This window comes from Myotis lucifugus, unplaced genomic scaffold (assembly GCF_000147115.1).
Source record: "Myotis lucifugus unplaced genomic scaffold, Myoluc2.0 scaffold_146, whole genome shotgun sequence".
In the NCBI taxonomy this organism is placed as follows: domain Eukaryota; kingdom Metazoa; phylum Chordata; class Mammalia; order Chiroptera; family Vespertilionidae; genus Myotis; species Myotis lucifugus.
Window position 1 is genome coordinate 2,420,360 of NW_005871194.1, and position 15,716 is coordinate 2,436,075.

Sequence of the window (15,716 nt, forward strand, 5' to 3'; positions counted from 1 at the left end):
AAAGAGTCCTTATACAAATTTACTTTGCTTAGTGATTGATTTTACTCAGTCATGGTTCTCCCCCGCCCCCCATCTTTATTTATCACGTCTGAAGGACTCGCTGCATTTGTTTACCATTGTCCCCCAGAGCCCTGGAGTTGAAAGGCCAAGTGCACAAAAACAGGGTTTGTTTTATTCTCAACCAACCACAGAACGGTCATTTCCGTGCAGAATAATTGGCGTAAGGAAGAAAAGAAAACAAGTTCATCATGTGCAACTTAGTCTGACTACACCCCTTTTCAGAAACCAGCCCGAGTTAAGAAATGTTGGGAGTGGGTACCCATTTAAGGAATAAATGAAGAAGTGGCGATCAAAAGTTTTTAATCATTGCCTCAGACAAAAAGAGAACAGTGCTTTGAGAGTGTTTTCAAGAGTACTTCTGATTTTTCAGTAAGTAGAGCTCTGTTTTGTGGTGTTATGTCAAATATGTAGGTGGACACGGCGGGGAGAGATCAACCAAAGGACTTGTATGCTTGCATATAAGCCCAACCAATGGACACAGACACCAGGGGGGTGAGGGCATGAGTGGGGGGGTTGGGAGACAATGGGGGGATAAGGACACATATGTAATTTAATCAATAAAGAAAAAATAAAAAAATAAAATAAATCTATTTTTCAGATATTTTTCTAAATACTTATGTGATTTATGATAAAATTTTTCTATTTTTTCCCAACCAAGTTTATTATATAGACACAAGAGTAGAATAAAGGAAAATAGTAAAAATTTGCTTCTATGCTAGTGGAGAGAGAATTGTCTGAATATTTTAATATGCAAATCTAAAATTTTGAGATTTCAAAAACTGAAAAAAATTATCTCTTGGTTTACTTGCAAACATTTGGGCAAAATTACTTTCCCATGTGATTTTTTTTCTTTTCTTTCTTTTTTCTAAAACATACTTTGTAGTTTGTTTCCTCAGTTATTCAGGGACTTCAGAATTCAGAAAATTGAGATAAATTGTTTCATTCTTCCTGTGTATTAAAATCAAGTGTCAAGTAGTTTGAGTCTAGATTATTATCCTATGGCCTATCTCTTTTGATAAAAAGTTGTTCAAGTCAGTCTGGAAGGTAAATGCCACAAGAAAATATTCCATTAGGGTTACATCTCATGGACATAATTATTCAGATGAATTTAATCAGAAGTTTGATGTTAATTTGATATAAATACTGGAGTTTCTATTTAAATGCAAAGAATAAAAAATGATTAGTCATATAAGAGACAATTCAGATATGCTATTCATATAGTTGAATTTCCATTATGAAAGGTCAAAAATGTGGAGTATCTTATAGGTTCTGGCATCTAATGATGTCTTTTCCATTGTAATACTTCATTATTGTAAAGTTGTGACGATAATCATTTGACTTCCCCACCAAATAACTTACAGTGCGTATATTTGATGTATAATTTTATAATCATGAGTTATTCAAATATTTTAAATCCATTTTTTTTTCAGTTCTTAAAGGTAGGAAATATTCCTCACCCCCATAGGATCAAGGTTTTTCTTATTACACCTTTTTTCTAGTTTATGCTCCACAATGATTACTTTCTTCTTGTTCATTTAAATGAATAGGCTAAATGAACAGGAAAAAGAAAAATGTGTATCAACAAACTCAAGCACTTCTGTGCAAAAATTTGCTTAAGAAGTGGAGGATGAAAAGAGAGAGCTTACTGGTACGTATGACAGTTTTCTTCTTTCTACAGTCAACATTATTGTATTTCATTGCTTAACGATTCTCATTTTATATTTTAAGTAACAGACTGGATGTATTGATTTTGAAGTTGTCTCTCGTTGTATTTGTTGAATTGCGAGACTCAGAGCACTCCAGAAAAATAATGTAAAATTGTAAAGACAAAGTATTTACTCATTTTTTTTCAAAAATGAGGTCAAGTGAAAATTTAATTATATGATAAATTGCAACAACTATTAAAGCTACTATAATTTGCATGTAATACATTTAGAGTCAAGAAAGAATAAAAGTAGTGCCTGGCAGAAATGAAAGAATTTTAATTTTAGGGATTTATTTTCAAGGCCATGAATCATCTACATAGAGACTATTTCTAAGAATTATGACCAAGGAACATCATTGATTGTCAGTTTGAATAAGGTAGGTGGGCTGTCTACAGGTAGCAGCCCCAAACCGCAGTGGCTTCACTCTTTTTACAGCCTAAATAAGGTTGGCAGGAAAGTGAAGTGGGTTCGGTGGGTGAAGGGATCTTCTCCACACAGTCATTTAGGAACCCAGGCTTCTTCATCTAGGGACTCTGCTCTCTCCTTGGGCCTTGGAGACCTTCCATGGATCCAGCGCATCCAGTCAGAAGACCAGGAATAGAAGGACCTAGGTTGTGTTTCATGACGCAGGCCTGGAAGTGGCCTGTATCACTGCTGCCCACATTCCATGGGCTGTAACTGACTCACTTGGTCCACCTGATTTTGAGAGGCTGGAAATATAGTCTAGCATTGTGCCAACCGGGAAGAGATTACTGATAATGTGAAACACTAGACAGTCTCTACCATTCAGTTCCTTTTCATTTTCTTTGATTTCCTTGACAACTGACAAGAATATTGCTCTTTGCCACCATAAAACTTACCTGGGATAATCTGTGTCTCATAGAGTTTAGAATCAGATGCCCACACATACTGAGATCATCATCCTTTTATCTTATGCTCTCCATTGGTTCATGATTTAGAGAAAAGGTGTAGTTGTATTAGTGGAGAATGATATCTGTGGCAACTTTCTCAGTATGTCTCTTTTTTTTTTTTTAAATTGAATTTATTGGGGGTGACATTGATTCACAACACCATACAGGTTTCAAGTGTACAACTCAACAAAACATCATCTGCACATTGATCAGTATGTGTCTTTCATTGGGTTCCTTTTGTTCTGATGGAGAGCAAAAGAAGCCAATGCTGTGGCAACATTGGAATTTGTCTTTAGTTGTTTGGTGTCAATTGAGCTCTTTAAGGGAATATAACATAAATTTGTTTTTTTCCCCTCTGTGTTATAGGAATGGGGATTTCCAGTACTTCTAGGACTATATATGGGCTTATTGTCGTCTACAAAAGAAAATACCCAGTTTCCTGGAAAGCCTTCTCAGAACCTGGGAAGGGTAGACAAATATAATAACTCTTTCCTGTTTGCTGTGTATACACCGGTCTCCAATATAACCAAGCAGATAATGAATAAAACAGTATCTGCTCCCTTTTTGAAAGGTAAGTATACTCAAGACAAAGGAATTACTGATATTGTTTTAAATTTGGGGAAAGATGTGTATATGTTAAATTTGAAGTTACAGTGACCCATTAAGCTAATTATTTAGGTATTAAAATAGTATATAAATTTGGTTAGTTTCTTCTTTAACAACAATTAGCCTATCAAACCCTTTTTCAGCTTGATGGGGGCCCAGTTTAGGGAGGCCTCATTTCTAATGGAATTTAACTAAAGCAATACATTTGTCATTCCAGATTTACAGTGTCAAGGAAGAGTGAGTGGGTGTTAAGCAGGAATACAATGATTAAGATTTATGTAACTTAGGAAAAATAATCATCTAAAATAAGTTAGGCCACAGTTATTAAACAATAATTTTAAACCTATGATAAGTAAGGATGGATAGTCTAAAGATAATCTGTATCAGGTGTTTTTTTGGTAAGCATCTTTTAAGGCCTTCATTCTAAATGAGGTTGCTATATAATTGAGATAAGCACAATGTGTATTTCACTCATGGGTGAGCTGGGTACCTGATTTTTAACCCTTGATTTTTTAACAGGTAAAACTCCTAGCTGTTAGATATAGAGTCACTTTGTGCTCTTGGTTCCTAAGTAAAGCAAAGATCATAGGAGAGATGTCTTTGCTTCAGTAACTCTGATTTCTTATGCATACCAATTATCCTTTCTTAGGCATACTTATCCTGGTATAATCTTTTATGTACCTAAAACTTGCCCTAAGACTTACCACTATTTCTCATGCATGTCTCCTGATTCTAGAATCTAAAACATTAAAATAAAAAATCCCCTCTTGCCTCTTGGCATAAGTTTTATGTAAATGGAAAAAGATTTTATTTTAATTCTAATGGAAAATATAGGATGATACAATTGCATAGCACATTCTGCTTTAGTAAAATACTAACAGTCTTAATCTGTTTTTGCTTTGTAATTTACAGAAACAACAGTCATTGGGGCACCAAATCAAAAATCTATGGACGAACTACTTGAGAACCATTTCCCACGTGCAGTGGGAGTCATCTTTAGTGATACTTTCTCTTATGAGTTAAAATTTCTTCATAGCTATGGCATTCCATTTTTGAAGGGAGACCATTTATCAGGTGATTTTCCCTATAAAATATCATTATGATGTTTTTCATGTTTTTTGCATAAGGAACAGGTTGGCATGGTCAACACAGATGCTTTCAATGGCGTATGAGAACATTCAAAAGCACATGTTATTACTTACCTTTTCCCAAGGTCAATCATATTATCCCACTGTAGGATGATGCACAAAAGATTATAGAGTCACCCAACATCTGTATATAGTGAGCTCTCAGGTGGATACTGCAAGGATGCAGAGGGTGACCAAGAGTGATTGGTCCCAATCTAGCAGAAGAGACATATTGAGATACATTAGTAGTAAGTGCAAGGGAAAGTCCTTGAAGGGACTTGGACCAAGGGTTTCTAATATGCTTGGGATTAGAGAAGTCATATGTGGGGAAATGATGTTTTAACAAACATCAGAAGGAATCGCACATATACAGTGCTAGGGGCATTGTTTTTTTTAGATAGAAAAAGGGCAAGTGTGAAGGCCCAGAAGTGAAGGACATCAGCTAATATATATAGAAGAAGAGCAGTATAACTGAATAGAGAAGACAAGAAGGAATGTGATGGGAGAATAAGGCTGAAATTACTCAAAGTCTAGATCCTGTAGGGTCCTTTAATCCCAGGGCAATGGAGAGCCATCCAGGTACAGTAATCAGGGCAGAAGCGTGATTAGACTTCCGAGTCTAAGGTAACATTGTGGATATAGCCTTGAGGATGATTGCAGAGGAGTCAGGGAGAATGCAATAAAACGTACCAGTGAGCTGATGTTGGCTTAGACAGAGTGGAGGCAGCTTAGAAAGAGGAAGATATTTGAGGACCCCTTAAGAAGCAGAATTGGCCCTGACCGGTTTGGCTCAGTGGATAGAGCGTCGGCCTGCAGACTGAAGGGTCCCAGGTTCGATTCCGGTCAAGGGCATGTACCTTGGTTGCAGGCACATCTCCAATAGGGGGTGTGCAGGAGGCAGCTGATCCATGTTTCTTTCTCATCGATGTGTCTAACTCTCTATCCCTCTCCCTTCCTCTCTGTAAAAAAATCAATAAAAATATTTTAAAATAAAATTTAAAAAAAGAAGAATTGAAGTGACTAATAGAATTGGGTTTTTTTCCATCCCTTCACTGATGGTCTACTGTGTGTTTCGCATTTTTCTAGGCCTTGAAGATTGAAGTGAAGAAAACATACTTAGATAAGCCTTCTAGCACAGATCATTACAGTCAGGTGGCGATAAAGCAATAAAGTAAGATAAAGCAGGCATAGAAGATAGAGCCTGAAAGAGCTATTTTAGATATTCTTATTTATGGTGGCCAGGAAAGATGTCTATAATGAGTTTACTTTTTAGAAGAGGGCAGGATGGAGGGAAGGAGTGCGCCATGAATTCCTAGAGTGAGAGTGTTTGAGCACAAAAGAAGTTCTAGCCCTGGAGTGCATTTGGTGTTTCCAGGCACAGCAAGGGGTCCAGTATGGTTGAAGCTTTCATCTTTTTCTAAGCTCCCTATGCAAGCTATGGTCTCCATGAATAAACTTGCCTCATTGAGAACTTTAATTTGCTTCTTTTCTTTTTATTTTTCTATGTGGTTGAAGGTTCTGACTGGTGGAGCCCCTTCGAGATTGTTTTCTCTTAGATTCTTGTTTCTTGTTCTCAAAGTGCCTTCATCCCGTAATAATGATTCTGCCCTTCTCTGTGCTTTACAGCTCATTGCTGGAATTCAGGAAATGAGCCATCATGTTCACTGACCAAATACTTAAGTTCAGGATTTGTGACTTTGCAAGCTGCGATTAATGCTGCTATTATAGAAGTAAGAAAAGTTCTAATAAATAATGCAAATTAATGCCTGAAGCATCAAAACGTTGATGAAAGGTGATACACACTCAGGTTTCCACACGGTTCTATAAGGAAGCAGGTATATGTAGGGTGAAATGGGATTTAGGCAAAGGACCACATTGCTTTTGTTTTTTTACTTTAAAATTTCCAGTAGTTACGGAATGAGTGGAAGTTGCAAAAACAATGTCCAGGGAGGTCTGCGTGTCCTTCGCTCAGTTTCTCCAGCTGGTAATGTCTTCCATTACCATGGGACAGTATTAAAACCAGGAAGTTGACATTGGTACAATCCCCATAGCTTATTGATTTCTCGATTCTTGACTTTAAAAAGTGATTTTGTTTCTTTAAACTCTTTTTTTAAAGATCCTGACAGATCACTCTGTGATGGAAGAGCTGATGTCAGTCACTGCTATAAATATGAAGACATTACCTTTTATTGCTAAAGATTTACTTCAAAATGAGATGTTTATTTTCCAATGCTTGCTTTACTTCTCCTCGTTTATATATTTCGCATCATTCGGTGTTACCAAAGAGAGAAAAAAGAGTAAGGATTTGATGAAAATAATGGGTCTACAAGATTCAGCATTCTGGTGAGTGACAGATTCAAACAGCACAGTTGAGTAAGAGACATGAAGAAGCAGTGAGAAAGTGTTACCATTTCAAGACATCAAACTCGATAGATTGGCCATTTTCCTTCTGTTCTGACTTTATTTAGTCTTTGTTAAATTTTGCCATGCAAAACAGTTATTCTAATTTGCTGAGCACTTTTTCTGTGCCAGAGTATGTTAAGCTAACACTGTTATACTCATCAAAGGGAGTAAGAGTAACCCAGTGTCCACTGGCCAATGATTGCCAGAGCTGGGACTACAACCCAGGTTCCCTTATTGCAACTCTCTGGCTAGCTCTGCCCACCGTTGTCATTGGATTTCTTTACAGTTCCTTGTGTTGAAGAAAGTATGACCTAATAAAGGCTAGCTTGTGTTCAGAGGTTGGGCCATCAGGAGTATTTTTGAGCAACTAAATATCATGTGTTGGGATTAAAAGAGATAGCCTATGGAATGTTCCCAACACACGCAGCACATAGGCTGGCACATAGCAGGGCTTATGCCATGAATAGTTTAAACTGATTATGAAATTTTGAAATATAAGTGTGTATGTATCTCTGTGTGCGTGTTTGTATTAAAATAAGAACAGCCCTGGCTGGGTGGCTTTGATGTTTCTCCCTTTCTCTCCCCCTTCCTCTCTCTCTGAAATCAATAAACATTTCCTCGGGTGAGGATTAAAAATAATAATAATAATAAATAATAAAATAAAAACAAATAATTGAGGGATAGAAGCAAAGACCTAGCAAAATAATAGGTAAGATTTGATAGATGAAAATTCAAATCATAGAAGCTCTAACTGCCGAGAGTCCAAGCAGAGAATTCTGCAGTGCAATCAGTTATAAAGTCTATAGTCTCTAGGAAAAGAAAAAAGGTCAATTAATTTTACTCCCAAAGACCCCTGATGTTTTCAGTATTGAAACCTAGGAGACATGTCTCAGTATAATCCTCGTGTCCAGAAGATACTGCTTAGGAATGTGAAACTATATGGGATAGATGAGGAACTATTTATTGAACAATCTTTTGCAAGCCACATGTCCTCTGAAATAAAAGTATGGCCCTAGCCGGTTTGGCTCACTGGATAGAGCGTCCGGCTGGGGACTGAAGGGTTCAAGGTTCGATTCCAGTCAAGGGCATGTACCTTGGTTGCAGGCATATCCCCAGTAGGTGGTGTGCAGGAGGCAGCTGATCGATGCTTCTCTCTCATCGATGTTTCCAACTCTCTGTCTCTCTCCCTTCCTCTCTGTAAAAAATCAATAAAATATATATTTAAAAAAATTTTTTTAAAAGTATGGTCTAGGAATTTTTACATTTCCTATGCAATATGATGTGTGAAATAGAAGAAGAGAAAACTGGGTCTTTCAATAAAAAGGAAAGAGGAGAAGAATATTTTGTAGTGGAACTTTGGGGAATACAAAGGAGTAGATGGAGTCTGTGAGGAGGGAAAAGACAGGAGCTCTGTATGAAAAGACACTCTTTCAGTCGAGGGCATGTCTTGTGGAACAGCACCTCTGCAGTCACCTGAAATAGGTAGGACCAAGTCAACTCTAGATCAGCATCGGAAAGGCATTGGATATTTAGATGTGGATTCATTCTCAGGATAAATGCTTCTTAAAAGGATTCCCAGTATGCATGTAACTTAAAACTAAGAAGGCAAGAGATTCTGAAACTTTTCATTAAGTATAGGATGTCTGTTGCAAATAAATTTTATGACAGCTTTTAAAAACTTATGTAATGAATGTGAAATGCAATCAGTATTTATTCTTTTTTAAAAAAAATTATCTTTATTGTTGAAAGTATTACAGATGCTTCCTTTTTCTCCTCATTGACCCCTTCTATCCCACACCTACCCCCCACCCCAGGCCTTCACCATACTATTGTCTGTGTCCATGGGTTATGCATATATGTATACATATTCTTTGGTTAATCTCTTTCCACTCATTCATCCACTCCTGCCTTTCCTCTGAGATGGGTAATCTGTTCCATGTTTCTATGTCTCTGGATCTATTTTGTTCATCAGTTTATTTTGTTCTTTAGATTCCACATATGAGTTAAATGTGATGTCTGAGTTGTTTTGATTTCATGGTGAAGTTTTTATTGACTTTAATAACATCTCTCTCACCCCCTACCCCCAACTCTGCAATGAGTTCCTTGTTCTAGATAATGTTTGAGTTTCCTGTACTTGTCATTCCCCCACCCTGTGGTTTTTCAATTCCTACCTATTGTAGTTCCTTATGTTCTCAGGAAGTGGATTCTGCAGAACATATTATGCTTTTTAAAAAATGCTGATGTTTCCAGTCAGGCTGAATCATTGTAAAGACATGAAATTTAAAAAGTCTCATAGCAACATTTTTTCTGACATCCCTCATTGGCCAAGGGAAACAAAAGAAAAAATAAACAAATGCAAATACATGGAACTTAAAAGTTTTTGCATATCAAAAGAAACCATCAACTAAATGAAAAGACAGCCCACTGAATGGGAGAACATATTCACGAAAGATACATCTGGTAAAGGGTTAAAGTCCAAAATTTATAAAGAAATAAAGAACTTATACAACTCAACACCAAAAAACAAAAATAAGACAAACAGTCCAATTAATAAATGGGCAAAGGATCCAAATAGGATATACAAGTGGCCAATAGACATATGAAAATATGCTCAACATCACTGATCATCAGAAAAATGCAGGTTAAAACCACAATGAGATATCTTCTCACACCTGTCAGAATGGCTGTCATCAATAAATCAACAAACAACAAGTGTTGGCAAGGATGTAGAGAAACGGGAACCCTCATGCACTGTTGTCTTTTTTTTTTTTAGAGAGATTTTATTATTTTTTATTTTTATTTAATTTTATACAATATACAAATCTATTACCAGATTGTAGATACAAAATAATTAGCCATTCACATGCAATAAACATTAATATTTCAAGAAAAATGATTTTAAATATGTAACATGCAGTAAACATTGATATTTCAAGAAAAACTAAATATAATGTTACATGCAATAAACATTAATATTTTAAGAAAAAAGATTTTAAATATTACAATATTACCAAAACTGTACTAAAATAGTATAATACCACAAAAGTTGTAGGAAATATTAAAAATCTGCAAATCATAGGATTACCTCTATTATATACTAGAGTATATTTTTGTTCATCAGTTTATGTTGTTCATTATATTCCACAAATGAGTGAGGTCATGTGATATTTATCTCTTTTCCGACTGGCTTATTTCGCTTAGTATAATGCTCTCCAGGTCCATCCATGCTGTTGCAAATGGTAAGAGTGCCTTCTTTTTTACAGCAGCATAGTATTCCATTGTGTAGATGTACCACCGTTTTTAATTCACTCATCTGCTGATGGGCACTTAGGCTGTTTCCAAATCTTAGCTATTGTAAATTGTGCTGCTATGAATATAGGGGTGCATATTTTTTTCTGATTGGTGTTTCTGGTTTCTTGGGATATATTCCTAGAAGTGGGATTACTGGGCCAAATGGGAGTTCCATTTTTAATTTTTCGAGGAAACCATTCTGTTTTCTGCAGTCGTTGCACCAGTCTGCATTCCCACCAGCAGTGCAAGAGGGTTCCTTTTTCTCCACATCCTCGCCAGCAGTTGTCGTTTGTTGATTTGTTGATGATAGCCATTCTGACAGGTGTGAGATGGTACCTCATGTCGTTTTGATTTGCATCTCTCGGATGATTAGTGACTTTGAGCATGTTTTCATATATCTCTTGGCCTTCTGTATGTCCTCTTGTGAAACGTGTCTATTTAGGTCCTTTGCCCATTTTTTGATTGGATTGTTTATCTTCCTTTTGTTAAGTTGTATGAGTTCCCTGTAAATTTTGGAGATTAAACCCTTATCAGAAATAACATTGGCAAATGTGTTCTCCCATGCAGTGGGCTTTCTTGTTATTTTGTTGGTGGTTTCTTTTGTTGTGCAGAAGCTTTTTATTTTGATGTAGTCCCATTTGTTTATTTTCTCGTTAGTTTTCCTCCCTCATGCACTGTTGATTGGAATATAAATTGGTACAGCCACTGTGAAAAGCAGTATGGAGTTACCTCAAAAATTAAAACTGGAACTGCCTTATGATCTAGCAGTTCTACATCTAGGAATATATCTGAAGAAACCCGAAACAAAGATTCAAAAGAATATATGCACCCCTCTGTTCACTATTTATAATAGCCAAGATTTGGAAGCAGCCCATGTTCCCATCAGTAGATGAGTGGATAAAAAGTTGTGGTACATCTACACAGTGGAATAGTACTCGACTAAAAAAGAAGGAACTCTTACCCTTTGTGCTAGCATGGATGGACCTGGAGAGTATTATGCTAAGTGAAATAAGCCAGTCAAAGAAAGACAAGTACCATATGATTGCTCTGCTATGTGGAATCTAATGAACCAAATAAACTAACAAACAAAATAGAAATAGACTCAGAGAGAACAGACTGATAGCTGTCAGAAGGGAAGGTTGAGGGGGGCTCAATGAAAAAGGTGAAGGGATAAAGATAAAAAAAAAACCAAGTAACTCATAGACACAGATAACAGTATGGTTATTACCAGAGGGAAAGAAGGGTGGGAGAGGTGAAAAAATACAGTACAATATACAGATGATGTGTTATAGACTTATATACCTGAAACCTATATAATTTTATTAATCAATGTTACTCCAATAATTTCAATTAAAAAGTAAATAAATCTTGAACTTCTCAAAAAAAGTCAGAGAAGCAGTAAACATAGTCTACTGGAACATATTGATGCAAGTTTCCAGTTTAAATATTTTTGCTGTTATTTGCAGCTGTTTGGATTCTTTTTTACTTAGGCAATTTTATGTAGAGGAAAGAGCTCTGGACTGAGCAAAGTCCCTTGGCTTCATCTTAGCTTTGTTAAACTGTTTTACTCTGTTGACCTTGAATAGGCCCATTAACTAATAATAGGGACTGCGTTTACTCAGCTGTAAAAAAGAGAAGTTTGGACTAAAACACCCTATATGCTTGTTAGGTCAAAGGTTGAATACTATTTCTTAATAACCGTCTCATAAAAATGTGATCACCAGCATATCTAAAGCAAACAGTGTGAACTCTTAAGGCAGTGGTTCTCAACCTTCTGGCCCTTTAAATACAGTTCCTCATGTTGTGACCCAACCATACAATTATTTTCGTTGCTACTTCATAGCTGTAATGTTGCTGCTGTTATGAATCGTAATGTAAATATCTGATATGCAGGATGGTCTTAGGCGACCCCTGTGAAAGGGTCATTCGACCGCCAAAGGAGTCGCGACCCGCAGGTTGAGAACCGCTGTAGGCATACCGTAATTTATATCAGTTTATATAAATATGAATAGGCATGGCAAGAATGGAATGGGCTTAGTGGGGTTATGGAATTTGCTACTGGCCAAGATCTCAAGAATGGTCAAATTATCATCTGCCCCCAGTGCTTCCTTCCATGGTTACTGAATTGATTGACAAATGTCAAGTTTCCTTCCAATTCTGCAGTTATAACATGTTGGTAATATATAATTAAGCTGAAGATACAAAATACTTATCCCCTTTAATTCAGCAATTTTACCTAAGAGAAATGTTTTTGCATCCCCCCCCCCAAAAAAAAAGACAAGTAGAAGAATGCTCTTAGAAACATTGCATTAGAAAAAAAAGAAAAGAAACACCCAAACTAATTATGGGCAGGAGAACTTTGGGATATAGTCATTAATGAAAGATTATACAGCAGTGTATACTATTGTATATGTTGATTGGTAAAGGCAAGTTGTAGAGGAATCCATACAAGATGATACTATTTATGCAATGTTCATACTATTTATACAGTACGTGAATATAGAGCTAACACCTACCCAGTAGATACAGCCATGCCAGTGTATTATTAGTGATATTTTAGTTAATAATCTAGGTGGCAGGCACAGGGGCAATCATGCCATTTATTCTTTAGATAATTTATGTTTCCAGTATTTCATACTAAAATTAAAATAATTGCAATAACTTTTTGTCTTTAGGTTCTCCTGGGGTTTAATCTATGCTGGCTTCATCTTCATTATTTCCATATTCATTGCAATGATCATAACATCCAGAAAAATTATAGTCATGACGGGCTTCATGGTCATATTTATACTTTTTTTCTTATATGGTTTATCCTTGGTAAGTTCATGCCACGACGACCACTTTCTCTGCTTTAGGTCTTAGCTGTCTATATGTAGCAAGAATTGTCTCAGCAGTCATTTCTCTCATGTGCATTTTGTGTGTACATGTGTTTGAGAAAGTCCCTCTGACTGTGAGAAAATGATGTAACCTAAATAAAGTTGGACCTCACTTTCACATAAAGATCTGAATTAATGAAATGCATCAAAAAGAAAAAAATAGTCCTAGCTGGTTTTGCTCAGCGGTTAGAGCATAGGCCCACAGACTGAAGGGTCTCGATTGGATTCTGGTCAAGGGCACATACCTTGGTTGCAGGCTCAATCCCTGGCCCTGGTCAGGCTGCATGTGGGAGACAACCAATCGATGTGTCTCTCTCACATTGATGTTTCTCTCTCTGTGTCTTTCCCCCTCCCTCCCACTCTCTCTAAAAATAGATCAACAGGAAAAAAATATCCACAGATGAGAAATAACAAAAAAAGAATAGAAAAGAAAAGAAAGAAAAAATTTTGACTAAATTATCTAAGATTTTTGTAGACGATTAACAAGGATGCAGTTGAGGATTGAACCCATCTTTTTTCTCCAAACTTCCTAATCACATGGTAGCTTTATGCAACTCTTCTCCCTCTAATACAGTGGTTCTCAACCTTCTGGCCCTTTAAATACAGTTCCTCATGTTGTGACCCAACCATAAAATTATTTTCGTTGCTACTTCATAACTGTAATGTTGCTATTGTAATGAACCGTAATGTAAATATCTGATATGCAGAATGGTCTTAGGCGACCCCTGTGAAAGGGTCGTTTGACCACCAAAGGGGTCGCGACCCACAGGTTGAGAACCGCCGCTCTAATACCCCCACCTTGCCAATGATACTTCATGTCAATCTCCTCTCCCTTCTTTGAACAACAGCCTCTATTTTCTCCCACCTTTCAGAGTGTTTCCTGCAGAAGGTATGTTGACACTCTTTGATACTTTTAGTTTCTTCCCATCTTTCCAAGTCTGCATTTCCACCCATTCCCTGAGCAATCCTTCCCAATTCTCCCCACCCTATCCTCAGCAACAAAAGCCCAACATTTGAATAGGACAAAAAGGGATCCTATTTATCAAAGGATTAAGAAAGAAGGACTGAGCATAATTATACTTTAATATTTTCATCACTGACTCACTCATAAAGATGTTATGACCCTTAGTAAATTGTGCTACCAATGTTTCTCAATGAACTGATTCTATATAATAGCTACCTGTCTTCTCTCTCTTTCAGATAGCTTTAACATTCCTGACGAGTGTGTTGCTCAAGAAAACTTCCCTCACCAATTTCGTTGTGCTTCTCCTCACTCTCTTCTGGGGCGGTGTGGGACTCTCTGCATTGCATAGACAACTTCCTTCATCTTTGGAGTGGATTTTGAGTATTTTTAGCCCTTTTGCCTTCACTGCTGGAATGGCCCAGGTGAGAGGATAGTTAATTGGTTTATTATTAAAGTTTCAGAAGAATTTGATACTTCATGACTCTTTATAGTCAACACTTTCAGATGAAGAGCTTTTGTTCTAAACAGTTCTACTCTAAAGCTAAATTTGAAAATTTTATTACATTGTAGGAAAAAATGGTCAGCTCACATCTCTGATGTATTTTCATTTTGAAGTCTTTTCTTGTCTTATTTCTATACTAGAGGCCTGATGCACGAAATTCGTGCAAGAGTAGGCCTTCCTTCCCCCGGCTGCCAGCACCGGCTTCCCTCTGGCACCCGGGACCTGGGCTTCGCCCAATTTTTATAAATTGATGATTCAAGCCTTTTTGCCATTTTTCTGGCACATTTTCTATCTTTTCCTGATGTTCTGTAGGAATTCCTTAGATATGCTGAATATGTGAAATTCTGCAATTATTTGTTGCTGACATTTTTACTTTCATAGTGGTGCCTTTGTTTGATGAACAGAAGGTCTTAATTCTGATAAAATCAGTTTGTCAAGTTTTTCTTTTATATAGAGTATATACCTGTTTAAAAAAACGATTGCCTACCCCAAGATTATAATGATATTCTTTTAACTTTTTCTTCTGGAAGCTTGAATGATTCTGCTTTTATATTTAGATGTAAAATATTTTTCAAAATAACTTTTGTGTATCTCTAGGTAGAGATAATATTAATGTTTCTGCATGAATATCCACTGTATTTTTTAAAATTAGTATTTTCTAATGTTCCTTTGCTATAAAATAGGAGTAGTTTCCTAATAACTTCATTAATGGGCTTCTTCAAAGAGCTACCCAATAAAGTGATAATTCTTGCTACTGCACTGCATTATTTTTATTTATTTAATTTAAGTATTTATTATTTTTCTTTGATTCTTAGATTATACACATGGATTATAACATGAATGGTGTAACTTTTCCTGACCCATCGGGAGACTCATATATAATGATAGCAACTTTTTTCATGTTGGCTTTTGATGCTTTTTGGTACTTGGTATTGGCATTATACTTTGACAAAATCTTACCCTGTAAGTAATAGTGGATTTTTCTCTGATCTCTACAAATGTTGATCACATTAAAGATTTTTTTCTTAAGGGCACATAAATATGTTTTAAGAAATGATGAGTAACAATTATTTCCCATCACAGGCTGAATGAGATCTTTATTTCTACTTTATGGTTTTAATGGTCTGAAAAAATATTTATGTAAAAACAATCATTCTTCTGACTTTAATATAATCTATACTAATAAAAGGGTAATATGCTAATTAGACCGGAGACCTTCCAGACATCCTTCCAGACAAAGCCATGGTGACGGGGCTGAGGCAGAGGCGGT

The 15,716-nt window shown here is 36.3% G+C and overlaps 1 protein-coding gene across 1 annotated transcript in view; it reads left to right on the forward strand.

The window, feature by feature from the left end:
- The first annotated feature begins 243 nt into the window (after positions 1 to 243).
- ABCA6 (ATP binding cassette subfamily A member 6) overlaps positions 244 to 15,716 on the forward strand; it is a 52,783-nt gene continuing 37,310 nt past the window's right edge. The window contains exons 1-9 of the mRNA XM_014461032.2: positions 244 to 429; positions 1,608 to 1,708; positions 3,044 to 3,248; positions 4,196 to 4,357; positions 6,037 to 6,140; positions 6,527 to 6,753; positions 12,780 to 12,921; positions 14,181 to 14,366; positions 15,262 to 15,409. Coding sequence (XP_014316518.1) covers positions 1,613 to 1,708; positions 3,044 to 3,248; positions 4,196 to 4,357; positions 6,037 to 6,140; positions 6,527 to 6,753; positions 12,780 to 12,921; positions 14,181 to 14,366; positions 15,262 to 15,409 — 1,270 coding nt within the window. The 5' untranslated portion in view covers positions 244 to 429; positions 1,608 to 1,612. The remainder of the gene's footprint in view (positions 430 to 1,607; positions 1,709 to 3,043; positions 3,249 to 4,195; positions 4,358 to 6,036; positions 6,141 to 6,526; positions 6,754 to 12,779; positions 12,922 to 14,180; positions 14,367 to 15,261; positions 15,410 to 15,716) is intronic.